The 20,370-nt window shown below is 39.4% G+C and overlaps 1 protein-coding gene across 10 annotated transcripts in view; it reads right to left on the reverse strand.

The window, feature by feature from the left end:
- Positions 1–20,370, reverse strand: part of Ate1 (arginyltransferase 1) — a 110,326-nt gene that overhangs the window by 73,973 nt on the left and 15,983 nt on the right. For 4 of the 10 annotated variants that reach the window (XM_050165923.1, XM_050165929.1, XM_050165921.1 and 1 more), the window contains 3 exons: positions 18,415–18,669; positions 16,824–17,050; positions 13,405–13,533 (listed from right to left, as the gene is read on the reverse strand). In XM_050165923.1, coding sequence (XP_050021880.1) covers positions 13,405–13,533; positions 16,824–17,050; positions 18,415–18,669 — 611 coding nt within the window. Of the gene's footprint in view, positions 1–13,404; positions 13,534–14,338; positions 14,468–16,823; positions 17,051–18,414; positions 18,670–20,370 lie in introns of all 10 variants that reach the window. The other 6 variants (XM_050165931.1, XM_050165930.1, XM_050165924.1 and 3 more) reach the window with 3 other exon arrangements.

Raw genomic sequence — 20,370 nt, forward strand, 5'->3', positions numbered from 1 at the left:
TCGCCATGATTCTCCTACTCCAGACAGACTCAGGTTAAGATCCTCCCTGGTAAGCCACCTCGTGGGCTACACAGAATATTAGAAATGGGTTAGAACAATATGTAAGAGCTAGCCAGTAAGAGGCTACAGATAACAGGCTAGGCAGTGTTTAAAAGAATACAGTTTCCGTGTAATTATTTCGGGCATAAGCTAGCCATGAGGGCAGCCGGGTTCCGGGGACGCAGCCCTGCCGCTCCTTCAACAGTTCTTCTACAAGCCAGGAAAAGAAATATGGAGTTATCCTAACTGTAAATTTTTTAGCTGTTTCTAGAACAACTGTTATGTAAGAGTACAGAAATATATGCACAAATATTTATAAACCAACACAAATATTCTGTATTTGGACATAATTTGGGCAGAATTACTCTCTGGATATTTCTTTACTTTTTTAATTAAAAACTATAAAAAAATCAACTACTATAAATCATGCAAGCACTTGCCTAAAATTATTTGGCATACACAATGAACAGCAAAAACACAAGCATTCCCTGTTTAGACTAGGATCAGTAGGTAGTGATGTTCACTTGGTAAGTTCCTCAGATTTGATAAGAAAAGTGATCTAAACAGAAAGCCTGAAGATTTTATCTTTGGTACTTGCAACAAGAGTGAGTATTCCTATTGCATGAGTTTTGCACTTGCTAAAATGTGCTTAACTTACTATAGGTAAATATCTTAATGCTGACTCAGAAAATTAAAAGCAGAGTTTATTTATTATAGGAAGACAACTGTCAAGAGCTTTTGACATTAAAATTTTCCTTTTTCTTCCCGAGTAGTTTACAATTTGATAACTAAATTCTCTCTCCAGTGTTTCTTAAAAACTGTCAACTCTAAGGCTCATTCATTGGCCAAACTTCCCTGGCCTTCAATACTGTGCCTTTCTTCAGATTCTGGCAAAACAATTTTCTAAACTGGAATAACAACACAAAGTATGTGACTGACTTTAGTAACTTAATAGAACTAATTTATCAAAAGGAAAAAACTAGTACAAGTCTAAGCAAGTTCAGCCACTAGTGGACACCCAGAGATGCCTATTCTTCCTCCTTCTCCAGACCAAGGAAAGAAAATACACAAATAAAGCTCACAAATGGTGCTCTTTACATGTTTCATGTGCTATAACAGGATGAGTCAAAATAGCATAAAAATTAAAGATCAAAATTACCTGTGATGAATCATACCCCCCCCCAGAAAAAATAAATTAATACTAAAACTCAAAACTAGGGCTGAGGGTTTAGCTAAATTCCATGAGGTCCTGGGTTCAATTCTCAACACTACAACAAAATAAGTAATCAAATAAAATAAAACATGTGACCTTTCAATTCAAATGAATACATTAATGTAAACGGAAAAACAAAACAACAAGAAATTAATTCTACTTGCCAATGCTGACTGAACTGACCAGAAGTCTCATTTATTTGCTCCTGACCTTACTGAGAAGGCCAGTGAGCTCCTGTCAAATGAGTAAGCAGCAGAGCAGACCGTTTTTAAGAAACAACTGGAGAGAGGAAAAACCAGTGGTTGCCAAGTTATAAAGCACTCAGGGAGAAAACAGTGGTCCTGATATTTGTGACATCCCGATGACTCCTTCTAGTACAGATATGCGTCAACATTCATCCACAGCTTTACAGGGACCATCTTATTTTACCCCTCACAATAAACACTGTTGCAGAACTCCCTCCTCCACACTGCACAAGGAGGGAACTTAAAGTAAAAACAGCTCAAGGATTGGGAAATCTCTTAGAGCCACGTGGGAAATGAGTGGAGGCTATGGTTTAGTCAGTGTTGTCAGAAAACTGAGCAGTTTACACCTTACCCTTGGTGTTCCTCAGCTCATCAACACGCTAACCCAAACACATGGAATTATAACTGTTACCACCTCATACCACCAACCCAAACAAGTTTTCACTGAACACATTTTACTCTCAGACAACATGGTTCATCAAGAATTACTATCAGGGGCTGGAGAGAGGGCTCAGAGGTTAAGAGCATTGCCTGCTCTTCCAAAGGTCCTGAGTTCAATTCCCAGCAACCACATGGTGGCTCACAACCATCTATAATGGGGTCTGATGCCCTCTTCTGGCCTGCAGGTATACACACAGACAGAATATTGTAGGCATAATAAATAAATGAATGAATGAATGAATGAATTAACGAATGAATGAATGAATATTTTTAAAAAAAAATTATTATCAGGGGCTGGGAAGGTTCTTGCAGAGGACCCAGGTTCAATTCCCAGTACCCACATGGTGGTTCACAACCATGCATAGCTCCAATTCAGAGGATCTGATACCCTCTTCTGACCTTCATGAGCACCAATTGCGCACACACATACATGTAGGCCTGCAAAACACTCACATAAGATAAAATGAACAAATCTAAAAGAAAACAGAACTGGCTCCCACAAGTTGTCCTCTGAACTCTACTTAAACATCACAGTTCATGCACTACAATCTATCCTCTCCTCTTTCCCACCTGCCTCTAATAAATGAGTAAATGTAATAAATTTGAAAAACAGAATTATCATCCATTTCACACCAAACAAGCTATTGCACATCTTTCGTTTCATTTCCTTCCTCCACTTTCAGAAAACAACAGCAGCGTGCACAACTACTTGCAATAGTTACTGTACTTAGGTAAGTTATACCTAACTAGATAGAGCTCAGGCACAAACCTATTCCAGAACTTCAGGATCTCAATCAAAGACAAAGTCCCTGAAGAAAACAATGATGGTTAACATGAGAAACAAAAAGTGCCTGGGTGCTAGAGAAACAGCTCATAGCTAAGAGCATGTACTGCACTTGAAGAAGACCAGAGTTCAAATTCCCAAAGCCCACATTACACAGCTCACAAATGAATCTACCTCCAGCTCCAGGGGATCTGAAACCTCTGGCCTCAGCTGGCACTGTGCTCACATATCCTCACAAAGGCACATACACACACACATAATTTAAAAGAGAATAAAAATTTTAAATTATTTTACCAAAGCATCTCTCAAGCGCCTTTTTCCATTTTCTAAATTACTACAATAAACCTGGTAACCTGGCTTTCCAGTTAATGACCAATATTTCTAAACCACCTTTCTATCTGCCTTTTCTATAATAACACCTACTAACCTGCAAACTACCACTCCATTATGCTTGCTATTTAATGACTGCCTCTAGCCATTTCCAGTCCTATTCCCCCAATGGAAGCTCCACAAAACCAAAGGATCTTTCATCTATTCACTGGGTTGCTAACTGTACTAAGGCCTCTGAAACAGTACCTTATGTGTCTTAACAAATATACCACAAAATTAAAAAGGGAACAAATTTGAATACTAGACAAACTAATACAAGTACTAAAAGTAAGAAACAGGAGAGGTGACAGAGAATAGCAACTCTGTGGGAAAGACAATGGTGAGGACAGGGGATGCTGAAATACAGCAAGAACAAAATAATATTCCCAAGGACACACAAAAGCCAGTATAACAGACAAGTTCTGCTGAGAGTTCTGTTTGAGAATAGACATTAACAAAATACACTGTGGAAAGGTTGTCATTTTAAATTTTCTGAGAATGTGGAAAAAGTTTCTTTGGAAAATTTGTTTATTTCAATACTTCATTCACTGATGTTAGTTATTCTATATTAATTATTTAGGCCAACTTCAGCCCTCCAATATGGTAGTCCCATGATCTGATATGAAAAGTACTTAACTTTTCTACATGTTGCCCTGCACTAACCACTTATGTTTCTTTGGACAAATTCTGTAATTCTCTATTAAATAAGAAAAGTTTGGCTGAGCAGTGGTAGTGCACACCTTTCCTCCCAGCACTCGGGAGGCAGAGACAGGTGGATCTCTGTGAGTCCCAGGTCAGCCTGGTCTACAGAGTTCCAAGTTAGCCAGGGCTGTTACTCTATCTCAAAAAACAAAAAAGGAAAGAGAGAGAGAAAGGGGGGGGAGGAGGAAGGAAGGAAGGAAGAAAGGAAGGAAGGAAGGAAGGAAGGAAGGAAGGAAGGAAGGAAGGAAGGAAAAAGTTAAGCTACATATAAAGATCCTCTTATCACTAATGTTATATGTGATGCTAACTTGTAATCTGAGACAACGTTCAGGAAATTTTAAGCAACAGAAACAAACTGTAAGCAATAATTTCCCCTGAACTAGCCTGAACTCCCCTTCCTCGTTTCTCCCCCCAATAACTAATAACATTAAGATGGAAATTCAACACTACCTTTGCACTAAAGAATTTCAGTAAATGAATTAAACCCTTTGGCAATTTAACAACTTTCAAATTCTAAATTCTTACAGAGTTTATGATCAACTATAATATACCATTGAATCCTAACTCTGAAATTGCTCATAAAAAGCAATGTTTAATTAAATTACCTAAGACTTCTACTGTATTCAAGCTAACTCGGCTTTTAAGTGTTTTTCTAGAGGCCATGGTTATAATTCAATGGTAGGGTACATGCATAGCATCAGACCCTGGGTTCAATCCCAGTACCTCCCCCAAATTCAGAACCCTCAGATCCTCCATCATTCAAATTCAGCTAATTATACAGTAGAGCACAGTCTCTATAATGTAATATGTGACTCCATGTGATTGTCTCTGCATTACTTTGATACCTTGGGTAATTTTCTAAATATGATAAAGTAGAACTACCAGGAGAAAAGGAAGCTGAAAGCTTCTCTGAGTTAAATACCATCAAGACATTTAAATCATTCACACGTGATGAAGCACTTGCGCTTGCACTTTCATCAAAGCAAGTATGTCTAACTCTAACAAACACCAACAGCATTTTCCATACTTCTTGGGCTGCAAACATCAAGCTGCACAGCACACAGGAAGAGCACTGAGCACAAAGGGAAGAGCAAACGTGACTCAGACCTAGACCACCACCTGGTGGTGGAGTCAGGCAGCAAATCAACACTCCACCAGCCAGCCCTTTTGCAGCACCATCAGCGTCTCTGATGGTTAGAAAAGGACCAGAGGGACTGATCCCCTTTTGCACATTGGCTGCCCAATCACGTATACTTGAATATAAATAACTTTCCCTTAAGAAAGTATTCCTACACCAAAGAACCTTCATTTGGCGATGGATGGAGATAGAGACAGAGACCCACATTGGAGCACTGGACTGAGCTCCCAAGGTCCAAATGAGGAGCAGGAGGGAGAACATGAGCAAGGAAGTCAGGACTGTGGGCGTGGGGGTGCGCCCACCCACTGTGACAGTGGGGCTGATCTAATGGGAGCTCACCAAGGCTAGATGGACTGGGACTGATGGAGCATGTGATCAAACCGGACTCTCTGAACATGGCTGACTGACAATGAGGGCTGACTGAGAAGCCAAGGACAAGGACACTGGGTTTTGATTCTACTGCATGTACTGGCTTTGTGGGAACCTAGTCTGTTTGGATGCTCACCTTCCTAGACCTGGATGAAGGAGGGAGGACTTTTACTTCCCACAGGGCAGGGAACCCTGACTGCTCTTTGGACTGGAGAGGGAGGGGGAAGGGGAATGTGGGAAGGGGGAAGGAAATGGGAGGAGGGGAGAAGGTGAAAATTTGTAACAATAATAATAAAGAGAAAGAAAAAAAAAAAAGGAAAGTATTCCCAGAAGTGGGGGTCCTTCTATTTCAGGCTGTCATAGGGAGGTCTACAACTTAATTTTTAAAATGAGCTTTTAGTAAAAGCATACCAGCCTATAACCCCATCACTACAAATTTCACATTTGTACAAGATCGCTTCATGAATCAACAGCAAAAATACATTTACAAGAATCATAACACAAGGGCTTCTTTTCAGGTACCCAAGTTTTTAAATGGTGGCAAAAGAAATGAAACTCCAAGACTGACAATGCCAGAGCAGAGCCCTGGGTAAGCAGCAATTCACCACAAACCGGCTCTACACCTGTGAAGGCTTCAGAGATGTAAAAAGTGAAGTGAAAATCATTTATTCAGATTAACCATTTAAATTCAGAGATATAATTTCAATGCTCAGGTTTCTCATCAAACCATATAAATTTTTAACATTAAAAAAAAAGCCTTAATTACCAGTTGTTGGTGGAACACTTTGTTAATCTCAAGCAAGTGATTAATCTCTGAGTTCGAGACTGGCCTGGACTTCAAAGTTAGTTCCAGGACAACCAGGATTATATACTGAAGACACTGTCTCAAAATTTTTGAAGGGAAAAAAAACAATATGAATTATTATAATTATGCATCTGTAGTTAAATGAAGAAAACTGTCCTGAGGGTTGGAGAGATGACTCAGCAGTTAGGAGCACTGGGTCTTCCAGAGAACCCAGGTTCAATTCCCAGCATCTACATGGAGGTTCATGCTGTTTGAACTTCAGTTCCAGAGGATCCAATACCCTCTCTTCTGACCTCTGTATGCATTGCAAACATCTGTGTAGGTATGAGTAGGCAAAATACCTATACACACAAAATAAAAATCATGCTTATGTTCATGCAAAAACAAACATCTTGCAATGACAGAAAACAACACAGGGCTGGAGAGATGGATCAGCATCCATAAGAGTACTTGTTGCTGCCCTTAGATAGGAACAGAGTTCAGTTCCCAGCACAAACTTCAAGCAGCTGACAACTGCCTATAACAACAGCTCCAGGGAGATCCAATACCTCTGTCCTCTGCAGGCACCTGAAATTACAGTACATATCCCCTCCCCTTCACACACATAACTTAAATACAAAACAAATCTCTGAAAACAAGTACTGTACTGGAAGGAGAAGGGCGGCTGACAAGCCAGAAGTAATCCATGTCTTTTTAGTTTCTTGTTTGGTTGGTTGGTTGGCTGATATTTTTGGTTTTTGTTTAGTTTTTTTATGTTTTTGAGAAAGAAACTCTCTATATAGCCATGGATGTCCTGGAACTCACTATATAGACCAGGCTGGCCTTAAACTCACAGAGATCTGCCTGCCTCTGCCTCTAAGTGCTCAGATTAAAGGCGTGAGCCACCACACCCAGACCTAGTAACCAATTTTATAAGAGTTCAATGTGTATGCACTTATGTGTACTTTTCTGTATATACATGATGTTTCAATATTTTCAAGACACCTACAGGGGCTGGAGATGCAGCTCAGTTGGTAGAGGACTTGCCTAGAATGTACAAAGCTCTGAGTTCAAGTCCCAAAGCCACACAAATGAGGAAGGGGGGGGAGTTAACGCCTATAATCTTATAATCAGGAGACAAGACAGCAACAGGACAATGACAAACTGAAGATTGGCCTTAGCTACACTGCAAGTTGCAGCCAGCCTGGGATACATGATGTCCTTTCTCAATTAAATTAAATAATTAAATAAATTCACTAATGACAGCTTAACGCATAAGAACATTTAATATTAAGACTATAATTACTCGTAAATAAATCCTAAATACAGAACTCTCAAAAAGATCAATTGGCTTAGACACTTTTTAAACTTTTATGTGTTTGAGCTTTTTTTTTTTTTGCCTGCATCTAAGTCTATGCACCACATGGGTGCCTGGTGCCTATGGAGGCCAGCAGAGGGCATTAGATCCCCTAGAATTGGAGTTACAGTTGTGAGCCACTGTGTGGGTGCTGGGAATCGAACCCAGATCCTTTGCAAGAGCAGCTAATACTCAGACCGTTTTTTTTTTTAATGTCAAAGTCATCAAACCCACAATTTTTAAAAAGCAACATAATGGAGGTGCTGAGAGCTGCTGGTACCAATAGCTTTACCAGAGGCCACCGAGAATATACAGCAGATGACATTTGATATAGACAAGGTAGACCCAGCAGACAAGCAATTAGCTGATGAGGACAGTCTTGTGAAGCAAGACTTCTGAGACCATTGCCTATGTATAATTTTGTCTCTGTCTATAATTTTTCTCATGAGCCACAGCTATGGTATTGTCCCCACTGCCCGCTTGTTTATCTCATGTATAAATTCCATCCACTGGGCACACATTCAGCTGTGGATGGTCAGGAAGATGACTTCTAATTACACTCTATAATTCTGATGAATAGAAATACTAGGATATTTTTCATTACTCGGATTGACACAATAAAGTAATAGTATTCTCAGTCACAGAGACAGCTAATTTTAGACTTCAGAATAAATTCGAAGCAAACTGGTTGCCGCTGGAGATGGATACACAAAAACAATTTCCCAGGTGTTTATTGCTGCCTCAAGGTCAGGCATGAAGCAACTTGAGTAGACATAACTTTCTCAGCAACAGACATTCTGCACATACTCCCAACGTCAAGGTTCAGCCAACTAACTGTTTTTTTTTTTTGTTTAAGTCCTAAATTTCAATGTCTCTTTCTGTCTGGGAACTCTGACCACTTAAAGCTACGTGGAAGGTCAAGCGTTACTCACTGGCTGATCAGTGTGACATCCCCCAGCCTGAGAGAAACTATGTGATCAGTTTGGCTCTATTTCTTACTGCTTACTCAAGAAGAGCTATGTGACCCTGAAAATGTGATTCATATTTGTTCAGAGGCTTTGCTTTAAGAGGAGAAGAGGGAGAAATGTGAGAGAAGGACTTGTGTGTATCCTGAAAGGTAGATGTAGCTGGGGACAGAGATGCGACTGTATGTAAGCAGGTTATGGCTATGCAGGAGAGAGATATGTTCATAGAGAGATATGTAACTGTACGTAAAGAAATGTAACTGTGTAGAGAGATTATCAAGAAAGAAAGACTATTCAAGATAAAGTAAAATAAAAGGTTGCCATTAGGAAAGCGCGTGCTTGTTCTTTTTCTTAAGTTACCATCAGAAACAATGTGTTTGGGCTGGAGAGATGGCTCAGAGGTTAAGAGCAATGCCTGCTCTTCCAAAGGTCCTGAGTTCAATTCCCAGCAACCACATGGTGGCTCACAACCATCTGTAGAGGGGTCAGGTGCCCTCTTCTGGCCTGCAGGAATACACACAGACAGATTATTGTATACATAATAAATAAATAATTATAAAAAAAGAAACAATGTGTTTATTTACCCTCAGATATAGTCTAGTCCTCAGAAGAAGAAACTTTCCTAACCCACATGCTCTGAGACATTCTTTATGCTACCCAGTGCAGACCTGGGAACTGGTCTCCTAGATTGCAGTACGGAGGAGGATGAAGAGGCTCAGTTAAGAGCTCTAGACCAGACTAACCTCAAACTCAAGACAATCCTCCTGCCTCTGCCTTACAAATACTGAAATTACAGGCATACACCTACACTCCTAAAAATGAAAGTAAATTTTCTTAGGTTTATAGTAATATTGTGTTACAAAGAAACATATCTCCCGGGCTAGCAAGATGGCTCAGAGGTTAAGAGCAACTGGCTGCTCTTCCAGAGATCCTGAGTTCAATTCCCAGCACCCACATGGTGGCTCACAATTTGGCTCACAATTATCAGTAATGAAATCTGGTGCCCTCTTCTGTCATGCAGGTAGAGCACTATATATATAATAAATAAAATTTTAAAAAAAGAAAAGAAAGAAACATATCTCCCTTTTTGAAAATGCATGCTGAAGAATTTAGGAGTGAAATGTCAGATGTGTAAGTTAGAATGCTTCACCCTGAAAAGATAAAGCAAGGAAAAAACTAACATGGTTCAACTAAGAGCACGCACACACAGGTATGAGGCCACCATTCTTTCAGCTTTTTTGTCAGATAATGCTAAAAAAATCTGAAAACAATCAGCAAGCACAAAATCTGAGGCTGTCAGGGATACAACTATAGCTTGTTAGACAATTCAGAGCTAGAAGGGTCCTTGCAATTATTTTAAGAAACTGGCATGTAATAATTTTTATTAAACAATAGCATTTTTCTAGAATTCAACATCAAATTTTCAGCAAAATATCACATTTATATTTACATAAAACTATTATCTTTTAGAAAGCAAATACTCTTAAATGTTGCCTTTACACTGTATTATACATGAAGTAACTCACAAATCACCTATTGATTTATAAATATTTTCTGAAAAATCTGACACCTGCCTGAATGAAAATCATACTGGAAATACATACTGGAATACTCTGTAAATCCTATATACTCTTTTTATGTGTAACTACATGATACTTTCCTCAAAATGTTACTGAAAAAAAATACTGATTTGCTATCAAGAATGTCTAAGGCGTCTATACATATCCCTTTTTTCAAATTTCTCAAAGAAAAGAAACCTTAAGGAATGTAAAGGATTATTTTATGATTAATGACATAGCCAAAATGAATTTTGTACACTGACAAAACTACACACTACAATGTGCTACTATAGTCTCAAAAACCAAGTCAGAGCAAGAGAAGCTTTTCAAAAAAACACCACCTTTGGCTTTTCTTTTAGTCTCATGAAGCATAGAAACACTATTTGTTCATGGAGAAAACTGAAAATCATACAGGGGGAATTTCTCTTGAAGTCCGTATCAAAATTACTCCCCACCCCCTCATATAAAACACACTTCACAACTGGGAAGAACAAAGCAGCGTGCCCAAGTCCCTGTCTGAGCAGACGCCCCACAGACAGGGGACGACAAGGATGGGGCGCAGCAGACGAAGGGTCACATGTACAGCAGAAACCACCTCCACGAAATCGAGACTTAATTACATCTGACTACAGAGAAACAAACACCCGAGTGCTGCTGAAAACAAACCACCAGCAGAGCACAGAAGGCTGCATGTGAAGCCAACAGAAGCAAACGTTTGGGAAGATGGAGGGAAGAGACAGAATACTACTGAAGCCAGCATCACAGCAGAGGCTACACACATTCTCCAAGGCTGGGCCTCTAAAGAGATGGCACAGAGGCTTCTCAACTACTAGGGCATACTCGCCTTTCTCTGCTTCACTGATTTTAAAAAGCAACTGTAAAGCCAGGCAGTGGTGGCACACGCCTTTAATCCCAGCACTCGGGGAGGCAGAGACAGGCGGATCTCTGGGAGTTCGAGGCCAGCCTGGTCTACAAGAGCTAATTCTGGGACAGGCACCAAAGCTACAGAGAAACCCTGCCTCGAAAAACCAAAAAAAGGGCTGGAGAGATGGCTCAGTGGTTAAGAGCACCGCCTGCTCTTCCAAAGGTCCTGAGTTCAATTCCCAGCAACCACATGATGGCTCACAACCATCTGTAATGAGATCTGGTGCCCTCTTCTGGCCTGCAGGCAGAGTACTGAGAATACTGTATACATAATAAATAAATAAATCTTTAAAAAAAACTGTAAAAACAGCAAGAGCATACTTGTTTTGTTGGGGCGGTAACGCATAGAAAATGAACGCAGTGACAGTGAGGCTGTAATGAAGTGGACAGGGAAAACTGTACTAGAGTCAGGAGGTGACACCAGTCTAAGTGATCGTAAATCAGCAGGAACAAACAAAAGCCAGAAGAAGCAAGTAAGTTTAATAAAACAAATTATAAATAGCTATTTTTTAAACATTTGTTTTTGTGTCTACAGGTGTTTTGCCTGCATGCATGTCTGTGTACCAGATGCATGCAGAGCCTACAGAGACCAGAAGAGGGCATCAAATTCCTCTACTAGAGGTAAAGATGTTTGTGAGCTGCCATGCAGGTGCTGGGAATCAAACCTAGGTCCTATGGAAAAGAAGCCAGGGCTTTTCATTGCTGAGCCATTTCTCAAGCCCCAATATTTATTTACTCTTATCCTTTTTCTCAGCTTATCAAAGACATAAACATTTTTAAAGGTTTATTATTCTTATTTTTAATTATCTGCATGAAAGTTTGCTGCATGTGCCTGTCTAAGGAGGTCAGAAGAGAATATTGGATCCTCTGTAGCTAAAGCTACAGTTCCATCTGAACTACCTTATATGGGTGCTAGGAACTGAACTCAGGTCCTCTGGAAGACCACTTACTCCTAACCACTGAGCCATCCCTTCAGCCCCAAGACACAAAATTATATAAAATATGACTGATTTATAATATACATAAAATGTGTTTTAACAGTAACGTAACTGCACAAAAAGGGAATAGACAAGAGAAACTAGAGATACACAGAGGTAATACTTTTTTGTATCTACAAGGAACGAAGATAGTATAAATCTGAAACAGACCCTGTAAAGTAAAATCCACAGAATAAGTTCTAGATTAGGCACTTTCAAGATATTTTTATGACTCAGAAATTTAAGTTGAAAATCTTTTTTTTAAATATTTATTTATTTATTTATTTATTTATTTATTTATTTATTATGTATACAATATTCTGTATGCCTGCTGGCCAGAAGAGGGCACCAGACCCCATTACAGATGGTTGTAAGCCACCATGTGGTTGCTGGAAATTGAACTCAGGACCTTTGGTAGAGCAGGCAATGCTCTTAACCTCTGAGCCATCTCTCCAGCCCTAAGTTGAAAATCTTAAAAGGATTAAATGTTATACAAGAAAATAATCATGCATTACAAAAGAAAACAGTAATGGATTAGAGGAACAAAATGACGGAGATGGAAAGAGATGAAAAATGCAGGTCAGCTCTATCAAGCCTTCTGGGCTTTGTTTTCTGTTGCCTACCAAGCTGATTTTTCTAAGTAGCTAAATTACTCTATACATATTTTTAATTCTTCCTTGACTGTCTTAGCTCATTATCAAACTTTTTAGTAAAGTCAAGACATATACATAGTAAAGCACTGATAGACAAAATGGCACAATGGCTGAGATCTGGAACAAAATAACGCAAAACAAAACAGCAAAGGCATGAAAGGGAGACAAAAATAAAGATGGCAGCACGCTGAGAACCGCTGAAATGGAGAATGGCATTAGGGTGTTTAGTGCTTCCAAAATAACTTTTAAAAGAAGTCTGGCTCCTAACTAAATCTACACAGCTCATTCGTTCTCTGTCACCTGACACACAGCCAATGCTCTGACCATACTAAGCTAAGTAGTGGGTCCTCAGGCACACTGGTAGTTCAGCCTGCACACCGTTGATCATGCTCCAACTCTTGCCAAGAACACCCTTCTCTCTCTCAGTCCAGATACACTCCTACTCATCTGCCCAAGTTTGGTTCAATGTCACTTCTGCACCTGTTTGTGCCTTTATTCCAACACATCACTGTTCCACTGTGACACTGTAGATTCTCTCTCACTTAATACCCACAGCCTGAGAAATGGAGCCTCTCTCAACAAGTGCTTGCTAGATGATGCTATCTGCAATAATCTCAAAGGGATAAGCAGTAAATGCCTGCTGACTTAGACTGGAGAACAAACCCCTAATAACTCTGTTTTCAGGTTTCTAGTGAGAAAACTGGGTAAGAAAACTTCTTAAATTTACAATTTTTTTTATAAAGGATTTAAAATGCAAGGTCTGAATCCTTTCCACAAAAGCTCAGTAAAAGACACTTAAGAGTTATCAGCTCTACTTGGCAGCTAAAATACATTGTCTTTCTTTAGAATCATGTCAATACAAGGAAAATGGTTAAGAGACAGTACCTCAGACTTTCCACATTCAACAGGTGTCTCCTTGTGAATGGCCACTTGGTACTTGATATATAAAGAATGGGACTGGTTGAAGGATGACTTGAACTCTGGATCCTCAAAGGAGGCGGGTACTAGCCTCACCTTCAGAGCAAGGGAAATAGAAGCCAATGCTATTGAACCAACGCTACCTGTCGACACGCTTCTGAAGATGAGGCTAGAGGAAGATCTCCACAAACCACCTCCAAAGTTCAGCCCAGGATTTGCCATGAAATAGCAGGAATGGAGCTAAGTGGAACTAGGCCTGAGTGCCAACTTTCGACCAACATTCATGGAAAACCTTAAACTCCTAAGAGCCAATTTGTTTCTGCTTTGGATTTCCTCTACCAATCAGCTGTGCTGTCACATAAACTAGTCGCTACTGTTACTGGTCTTAGCCAGTACTTCTGCCACCTCTTCTGAATGAAGTGCTTTAGGTTTTTTCATCCCCCATACTTTTTTTAATCATCTGTTATATAAAATTAAAAGTGGACAAGGATTCTACTAAAGGTCTCTACAGTCTTCCTTTTCCTACACACTTTTATGTAAGGTATTCCATTAATAAAGAATAACTGAGCTGCTATGAACTCTTTCTAGAACTTTCTAACATGGATGAAGCATAATAACACACCAGGCCAAGTACACCTTCTTCTCCTACGTCTTGAACTTGAAACTCCACCACTATTTATAGATAAATGTGTTCATACACAGCAGCTTTGAATAAAAGCAACCTCACATGTGACTTTCCACTTTGAAATTATGTATAACTGGTACTTAACATAACAACAGCGAATTCACATTTACAGAATGTCCACTCACTCAGTCTTATCTTTGTGCAGATGAGCTACAAACTGGATATAAACAGAAATAAAGTATAATTAAACCAAGACCTCACACTTGGCCCGCTGACCTGGCTCACAGTTGGTTTATCAGGTGGGTCCTTGTGAATAACCATCTGGTAACGCTTATAGACCTGGTAAGACTCCTGAAATGTGGCTGTGAACTGAGGACTTGGTGGAGAAGATCTCACCACCCTCACCTTCAGAAGGGGTTAAAAAACAATGTTTATTAATTCATTCATTGATTCACTTCTGCAAAATATGCAGTAACAGAAACTCCCAATCAGAAAACTATGTTTCAACAAATATTAAAGCATAAACATATATTTTAACATTAAAAATCAACTGTTAGTAAATGAAGAAAAAGTTATTGCTACAATATCCAGTCTACTTAAAGAAAGCAACAGAGGATATCCTGTATATTTAAGTCTCATCTCTGACTAATTACATATGTCTATCTCTTCTGTGAACTGACAGGTCCTTCTAGCACTGACAACACAAGCACTCTTTAATTTTAGTTGTCCACAACTTAATAAAAGTCAATCAGTCAGAACTACTAAGAACTGTAACTAGACCTTTGGGCAAGTTTATTCATCATTATAAACTATAAACCTACAACTAACCCTATAACTATGAGAGGCAACTTTCACAAAGTGTGTGTACTTCACTATACAGTTAGTATACGTAGACTCTCTTAGGTTTCCTTTACACTGTAATGATGTCAAAAACAACTTTCTGGGCCTTAAATAAGTTAAAAATGGTAACTGCACAAGACTAGCTGACATTTATCTTATTAATTACTAACCAAAATTTGGGAAAATTTGTTACTAATAAAACAGTAACAAAAGGAAATTAAATGTACTACAATAAGGGCATAACTGGGCACTTCATGTTGGCAAAGGGAAGAGTGATACCCAGCAAATAACAAACTCCTCATACCCTGGGTACTACCATGTTAAAAATGTAAATACTGATACCTGCAGAACTATTTTTGAGGTGTGGTTGGCTCCATGAATAAACTACTTATGATCAAATGATTAAAACCTCTTCTTAAAGTATTTTAAGTAGTACAATCAATTCAGGGAGGAGGAAATTCAAAACCTATATCAAAGTAGCAAGCAGTTGTAATAATCAAAGCTGTTAAAATTTGTCTGAAATACATCTACAGTGAACGGTTTAAAATTTCTGTGTGTCTGTGCGTGTGCAGTGCATGCCTATATTTGGCAGGCCAAATGCAGCTCCATTGCTGTACATCTTAATGCCTCTCACTAAACCAGAAGCTCACCACTTTGGCTAGGTAGGTTGGCTAGCCAACAAGCTCTGGGGTTCTGCCTGCCTAAACCACACAAAACTGGGGTTATAGGCATACACAGCCATGCTTTTTACAAGGGTGCTAGACATTCGAACGCAGGTCTTCACTCTTCCCCACTGAGCCATCTCTCCAGCCCATCAAGATTAGCATTAATATCCTTAGATAACATTAAGCTAAAAATTCAATCAAGTATAAGGATATTTTAAATTAAAATATTAATAATATTTTAATATCGTTAATGTCTTAGAAAATAATTCTATTATATATAATTAATATTAAAAGTTCCAATTTGTTGTTGAAATATGAAACAATCTGGGAAAAATGGGAGTATAGCATAAAAATTTTTACATAAATTAGCTAGGATTTTTGTTTGTTTGGTTTGGTTTGGTTTTTTGAGACAGGGTTTCTCTGTGTACCAGATCTAGGATCTGGTAGTTGTGCTGGCTAGTTTTATGTCAACTTGACACAAGTTATCTGAAAGGAGGGAACCCCAATTGAGAAAAATGCTTCTAAAGATCTGGCTGTAGGGCATTTTCTAAATTAGTGATTGATAAGGGAGCATACAGCCCATTGCAGGTTGTGCCTTCCCTGGAGTTCTATAAGAAAGCAGGCTGAGTAAGCCATGGGGAGCAAGCCAGTAGCCGCACCCCTCCATTACCTCCGTGTCAGCTCCTGCCTCCAGGTTCCTGCCCTGTTTGAGCTCTTATCTTGACTTCCTTTGATTATGAACAGAGATTATGAACAGGGTAAGCCACACAAACCGTTTCCCCCCAGCTTGCTCTTAGGTCATGGTGTTTTGCCGCAGCAATGGAAACCCTAACTAAGACAGTAGTGTCAGTAGGTTCAGGTTTACAGAGCTGACACTGGTGCTACCTTGATCAAGACCTAGGATGGAATATTATAATAAAATTTATTTATTATGATTGAAACTTTTACCATTTTAACTTCTAAAATAAAATTAATTTTAAAATGTTTTTGTATTTTTAAACTACTTAACTGCAACCAAGTAACAAAAAAGACCAGAGTACCCTGATTAATAATAACATGCTACAACTGAAATTTTTTAAACAATTTTAATAATAGTTGCCTCAAATATTTTCTAAAGGTCTTAAAGAATTTTTTTCAAATAGTAGTTGATTTACTGTAACATAAATGCTAAATAATAAAAATCTCAACAGGTAACTATCAGTACAAAGAAAATAAATATTCAACACAACACAACAGCCACAAACCCCTCCAAGTACCTCTAACTTGTGTGACGCATTCGCTGGTAAAGATTCAAAAATTAAATCTTCAAGTGACTTGGGCTGATTGGATTTAGCCTTTGGTAACAAAGATGCTGGCTGACCTTGAGCCTGGAAACCCTCAAAGGCTCCAGCTGAGTTTTGCTGCATGAGTTTTAACCTTTTCCTTTCCTTCCGCATTTCTTTTGCTTTTCGGCACGGAGGCTTACTCAAATCAGCCCCTTTACCTAAAAAGAATGCCAAAATATTAGAGCAGTACACTTGACCCTAGAAATGTTTTTTCAAGTCTTATAGACTACACGGTCCAGAGTTCACACTGAAGTTTCCCAGGATCATTAAAACTCTACCCTAGAGACTGGGGCAGTCAAAAAGGGCGAACAGTCTACAAACTTCTCAGCGCAGCTCTGTTAGTAAAGGCATTTGTTCATTCACTCCTCCATCTATTTTCATATTGTAAGTATCTGCCCATTTTCCTGCTTCTGCAATAGGTATCACTATGTGAAGGATCTTCTGCCTCGCTGGGACATTTTTTAATCTAGAACAAATTCTGGTGAGTGATGGACATGTTGTTTCTTTTAATTAAGAAGAGTCCTTGTTCATTGTAACATATTTGTAACTCCAAATAGTGCTCACAAGTTCAGGTTAATGAGTTTTGTTCTAATTAAAAGAACATGTAATTAACTGATAGCTCTTTAAAACTATCTGGGTATTGTTAACCCCTTTAAGTCCAGCACCTGGGAGGCTGACATGGTGGATATGTTAGTTCCAGGCCAGCCCCTTCTTCATGGCGGGTTCTAACCAGGACTACACGATCAGACCATGTCTGAAACTGGGTAGAGGAAGAACCCACTACTATCAAGGTATAATAAAAGACAGTGGAATGCTGATCCATAAAGGAGAATTCCATAGCACACCCTCTTCTCCTAAGGCCTACAAATCCTTGGGAAGAGGCTGGAAACATTAAAAAGCCAGTGGCTGTGGATGACTACAAGAAAACTGTTTTCCAGACACAGCAGGGCAGTTACACAGGGGAATGCACAGCAGATGAGACAACATGTGCATGACCAATCCAAGCTCAGGCCACACGAGAATTCCCACATAGGGAAGGGAGGTGGACACAAAGTCTCATCCTAAGCTAAGGAGCTATTGGCAACTGATAGCTGCTGGGAGTGGGAAAGTCGCTTTTAAGGTATGTGCATCTGTTGGGTTGGTCACCCTCCAGTGAAAGGCACACATCCAAGATTATATAGGCAGCACAAATTGGATTGGGTGGGTTTAAAAGAGGGGAGGCACAGTTGAGTGAGTTGAGGAAGAGGAGGGGAGGAGTGAGTATGACGAAAATGCAGTGTAAAAAATCCTCAAAGAATAAAAACAAGAAAAGAGAATAAGCTGAAACCAATTTTTAGGGTTTTGTATTTCTTTTCAGGTTTTTATGAATGACCATATAGGTCATCTTCACACTAATATATTCATAGGACTACTCTTATATACTGCCAGATCATGTAATCACTGCCCAACTCCCCCAAAACAACACAAGAAAACCTAATCGGTCTCTAGGCATAACTATCAACTTATACAAAATATACATTACCTGGCTTAGGACCAATATGAACTTTGATTGAATGTGATGGTTCACCAGAACCCAACTTCTCCTCTATAGCTTGTGGATGAATTAATTCCTTAGATCCTTCCTTCTTTAAACTATTTTCCTTCTTCTTCTCTTCACTCTCTATGCCTCCTTTGAGGTCACTGCTGAGTGTTTTAAGATCACACTTTATATCCAACTTGTTTACTAATGCAAAGTCACCAGCAACAGCATCCTCCATTGTAGAATCCATGGGTTCATCTACAAAGGAGAAAAAATGAAAGCCCATCATCAGCTACAATATTTGACACATTTTAGATTAGTATAACTGTTAAGTAACTGGGTTGCTGCAGTGTGTCTGCCAAATCCACTCTCGTGCCTTCCAAAGCAAGGGAGCTACACCTGAGACAAACTACTCTAGCAGAAGAATGTACCTCCAGGAATTGTGCCAACTGTGGTCAAGCTCCCAATGCTGGATATCCAACTGGGCTACTTAATTTTGTCTTTAAGAAAATTGTGACCTAAAATTTCAACCCTTTCTCCTTGGCCTGGTGATTATGTCACCTCATATGAAATCAGTTTTAGATACAAGTCAGAAGCACATAACAAGTTAAACAAAGAGCCAAATGTATAGGTCACATGAAAACATAGGCAATCAATTTACATATGGACTGTAATTTCTAGACACCAAAAAACTTCAAAACATTTCTTATAATAATGTACATATAATATTCCACCAGAGATATACCAAAACTATTTCCAAGGCTCTAATCAGCTCTTAACCTCTTAAAACCAAGCCTTCTAGCCTCTTTGTTGACCCCAGCTAAGCCAATTCTACTCTAAGTTGTCTAATCAGGACAATGCATGACGCCAAAGAATTTACCTGCTAGGCCAACCATCGTCTCTCCAGTGATTAAGATCATGACCATGACACATTCAAAACCTACTTGTGGGGCTGGAGAGAAGGCTCAGAGGTTAAGGGAACTGACTGCTGTTCCAGAGGTACTGAGTTCAATTCCCAGCAACCACATGATGGCTCATACCCATCTATAATGAGATCTGGTGCCCAGAACACTATATACATAATAAATAAATTAAAAAAAAACCTACTTGTGGAATGAATGAATAGCTAAGATTCCCAGGATTAGAAGCTTCTCTACTGACATTTTGTTTGGTTTCTAACAAATAAAGCTTGAAGAGTGCAAACCTAAGCCACTAGTTAGCCATAAAGGCCAGGTAGTGAGGGCACACACACCTTTAATCCCAGCACTCAGGAGACAGAGGCAGGCAGACCTCTGGGAATTCAAGTCCACCCTGGGCTACAGGAGATTGAATCTGTCTAAAAGAGAAACAGCTCACACAAAGGTGATCCCAGCACTTGAAATGCCACATCTTTAATCCTAGCACTAGAGAAGTAGAGACAGGAATGATATGGCTGAGCAGAGAGAGAACTATAAGGCAGGAGGAGACAGGAGCTCAGTGCACTCTGAGGTTTTATGGAAACAGATGCAGTCTGAAAATTCAGTCTGAGGATTCTAAGAGGCAGGATCGCCCTTCAGACTGAGCATTGGTAGAGGTAAGAATTCTCTAGTGGTTGGCTGCTCTGCTCCTCTGATCCTTCAGTTTTCACCCAATAGTTGGCTCTAAATTTTTATTACTATTAAGACCAATCAGAATTCAGGCTACATCTGTCACAAGGACATCATTAGAAGCAAGTCAGATGTGTTGTCAAAGCATCTGAATAACAAATATTCAGTTTAAAAAGTCACATCTTTCCAATGATCCTCAATTTTCTTTCAAAGACAGACTCTCTTAGTGTGTACTTCCTACATTTGAAGGGTCCAGTGAGACAAACGCTGGTGTCGCTAGTGTCATTAGCTTTATAGGATTCCGTTACACCAGTCTCCTTTCCACCTGACCTGAGTGAGGCATGTGGAAATGGGAGCCTTGGAGAGAAACATT

Source organism: Alexandromys fortis, unplaced genomic scaffold (genome assembly GCF_014885135.2).
Source record: "Alexandromys fortis isolate MF-2015 unplaced genomic scaffold, M_Fortis_MF-2015_v1.1 scaffold_146, whole genome shotgun sequence".
Taxonomy (NCBI): domain Eukaryota; kingdom Metazoa; phylum Chordata; class Mammalia; order Rodentia; family Cricetidae; genus Alexandromys; species Alexandromys fortis.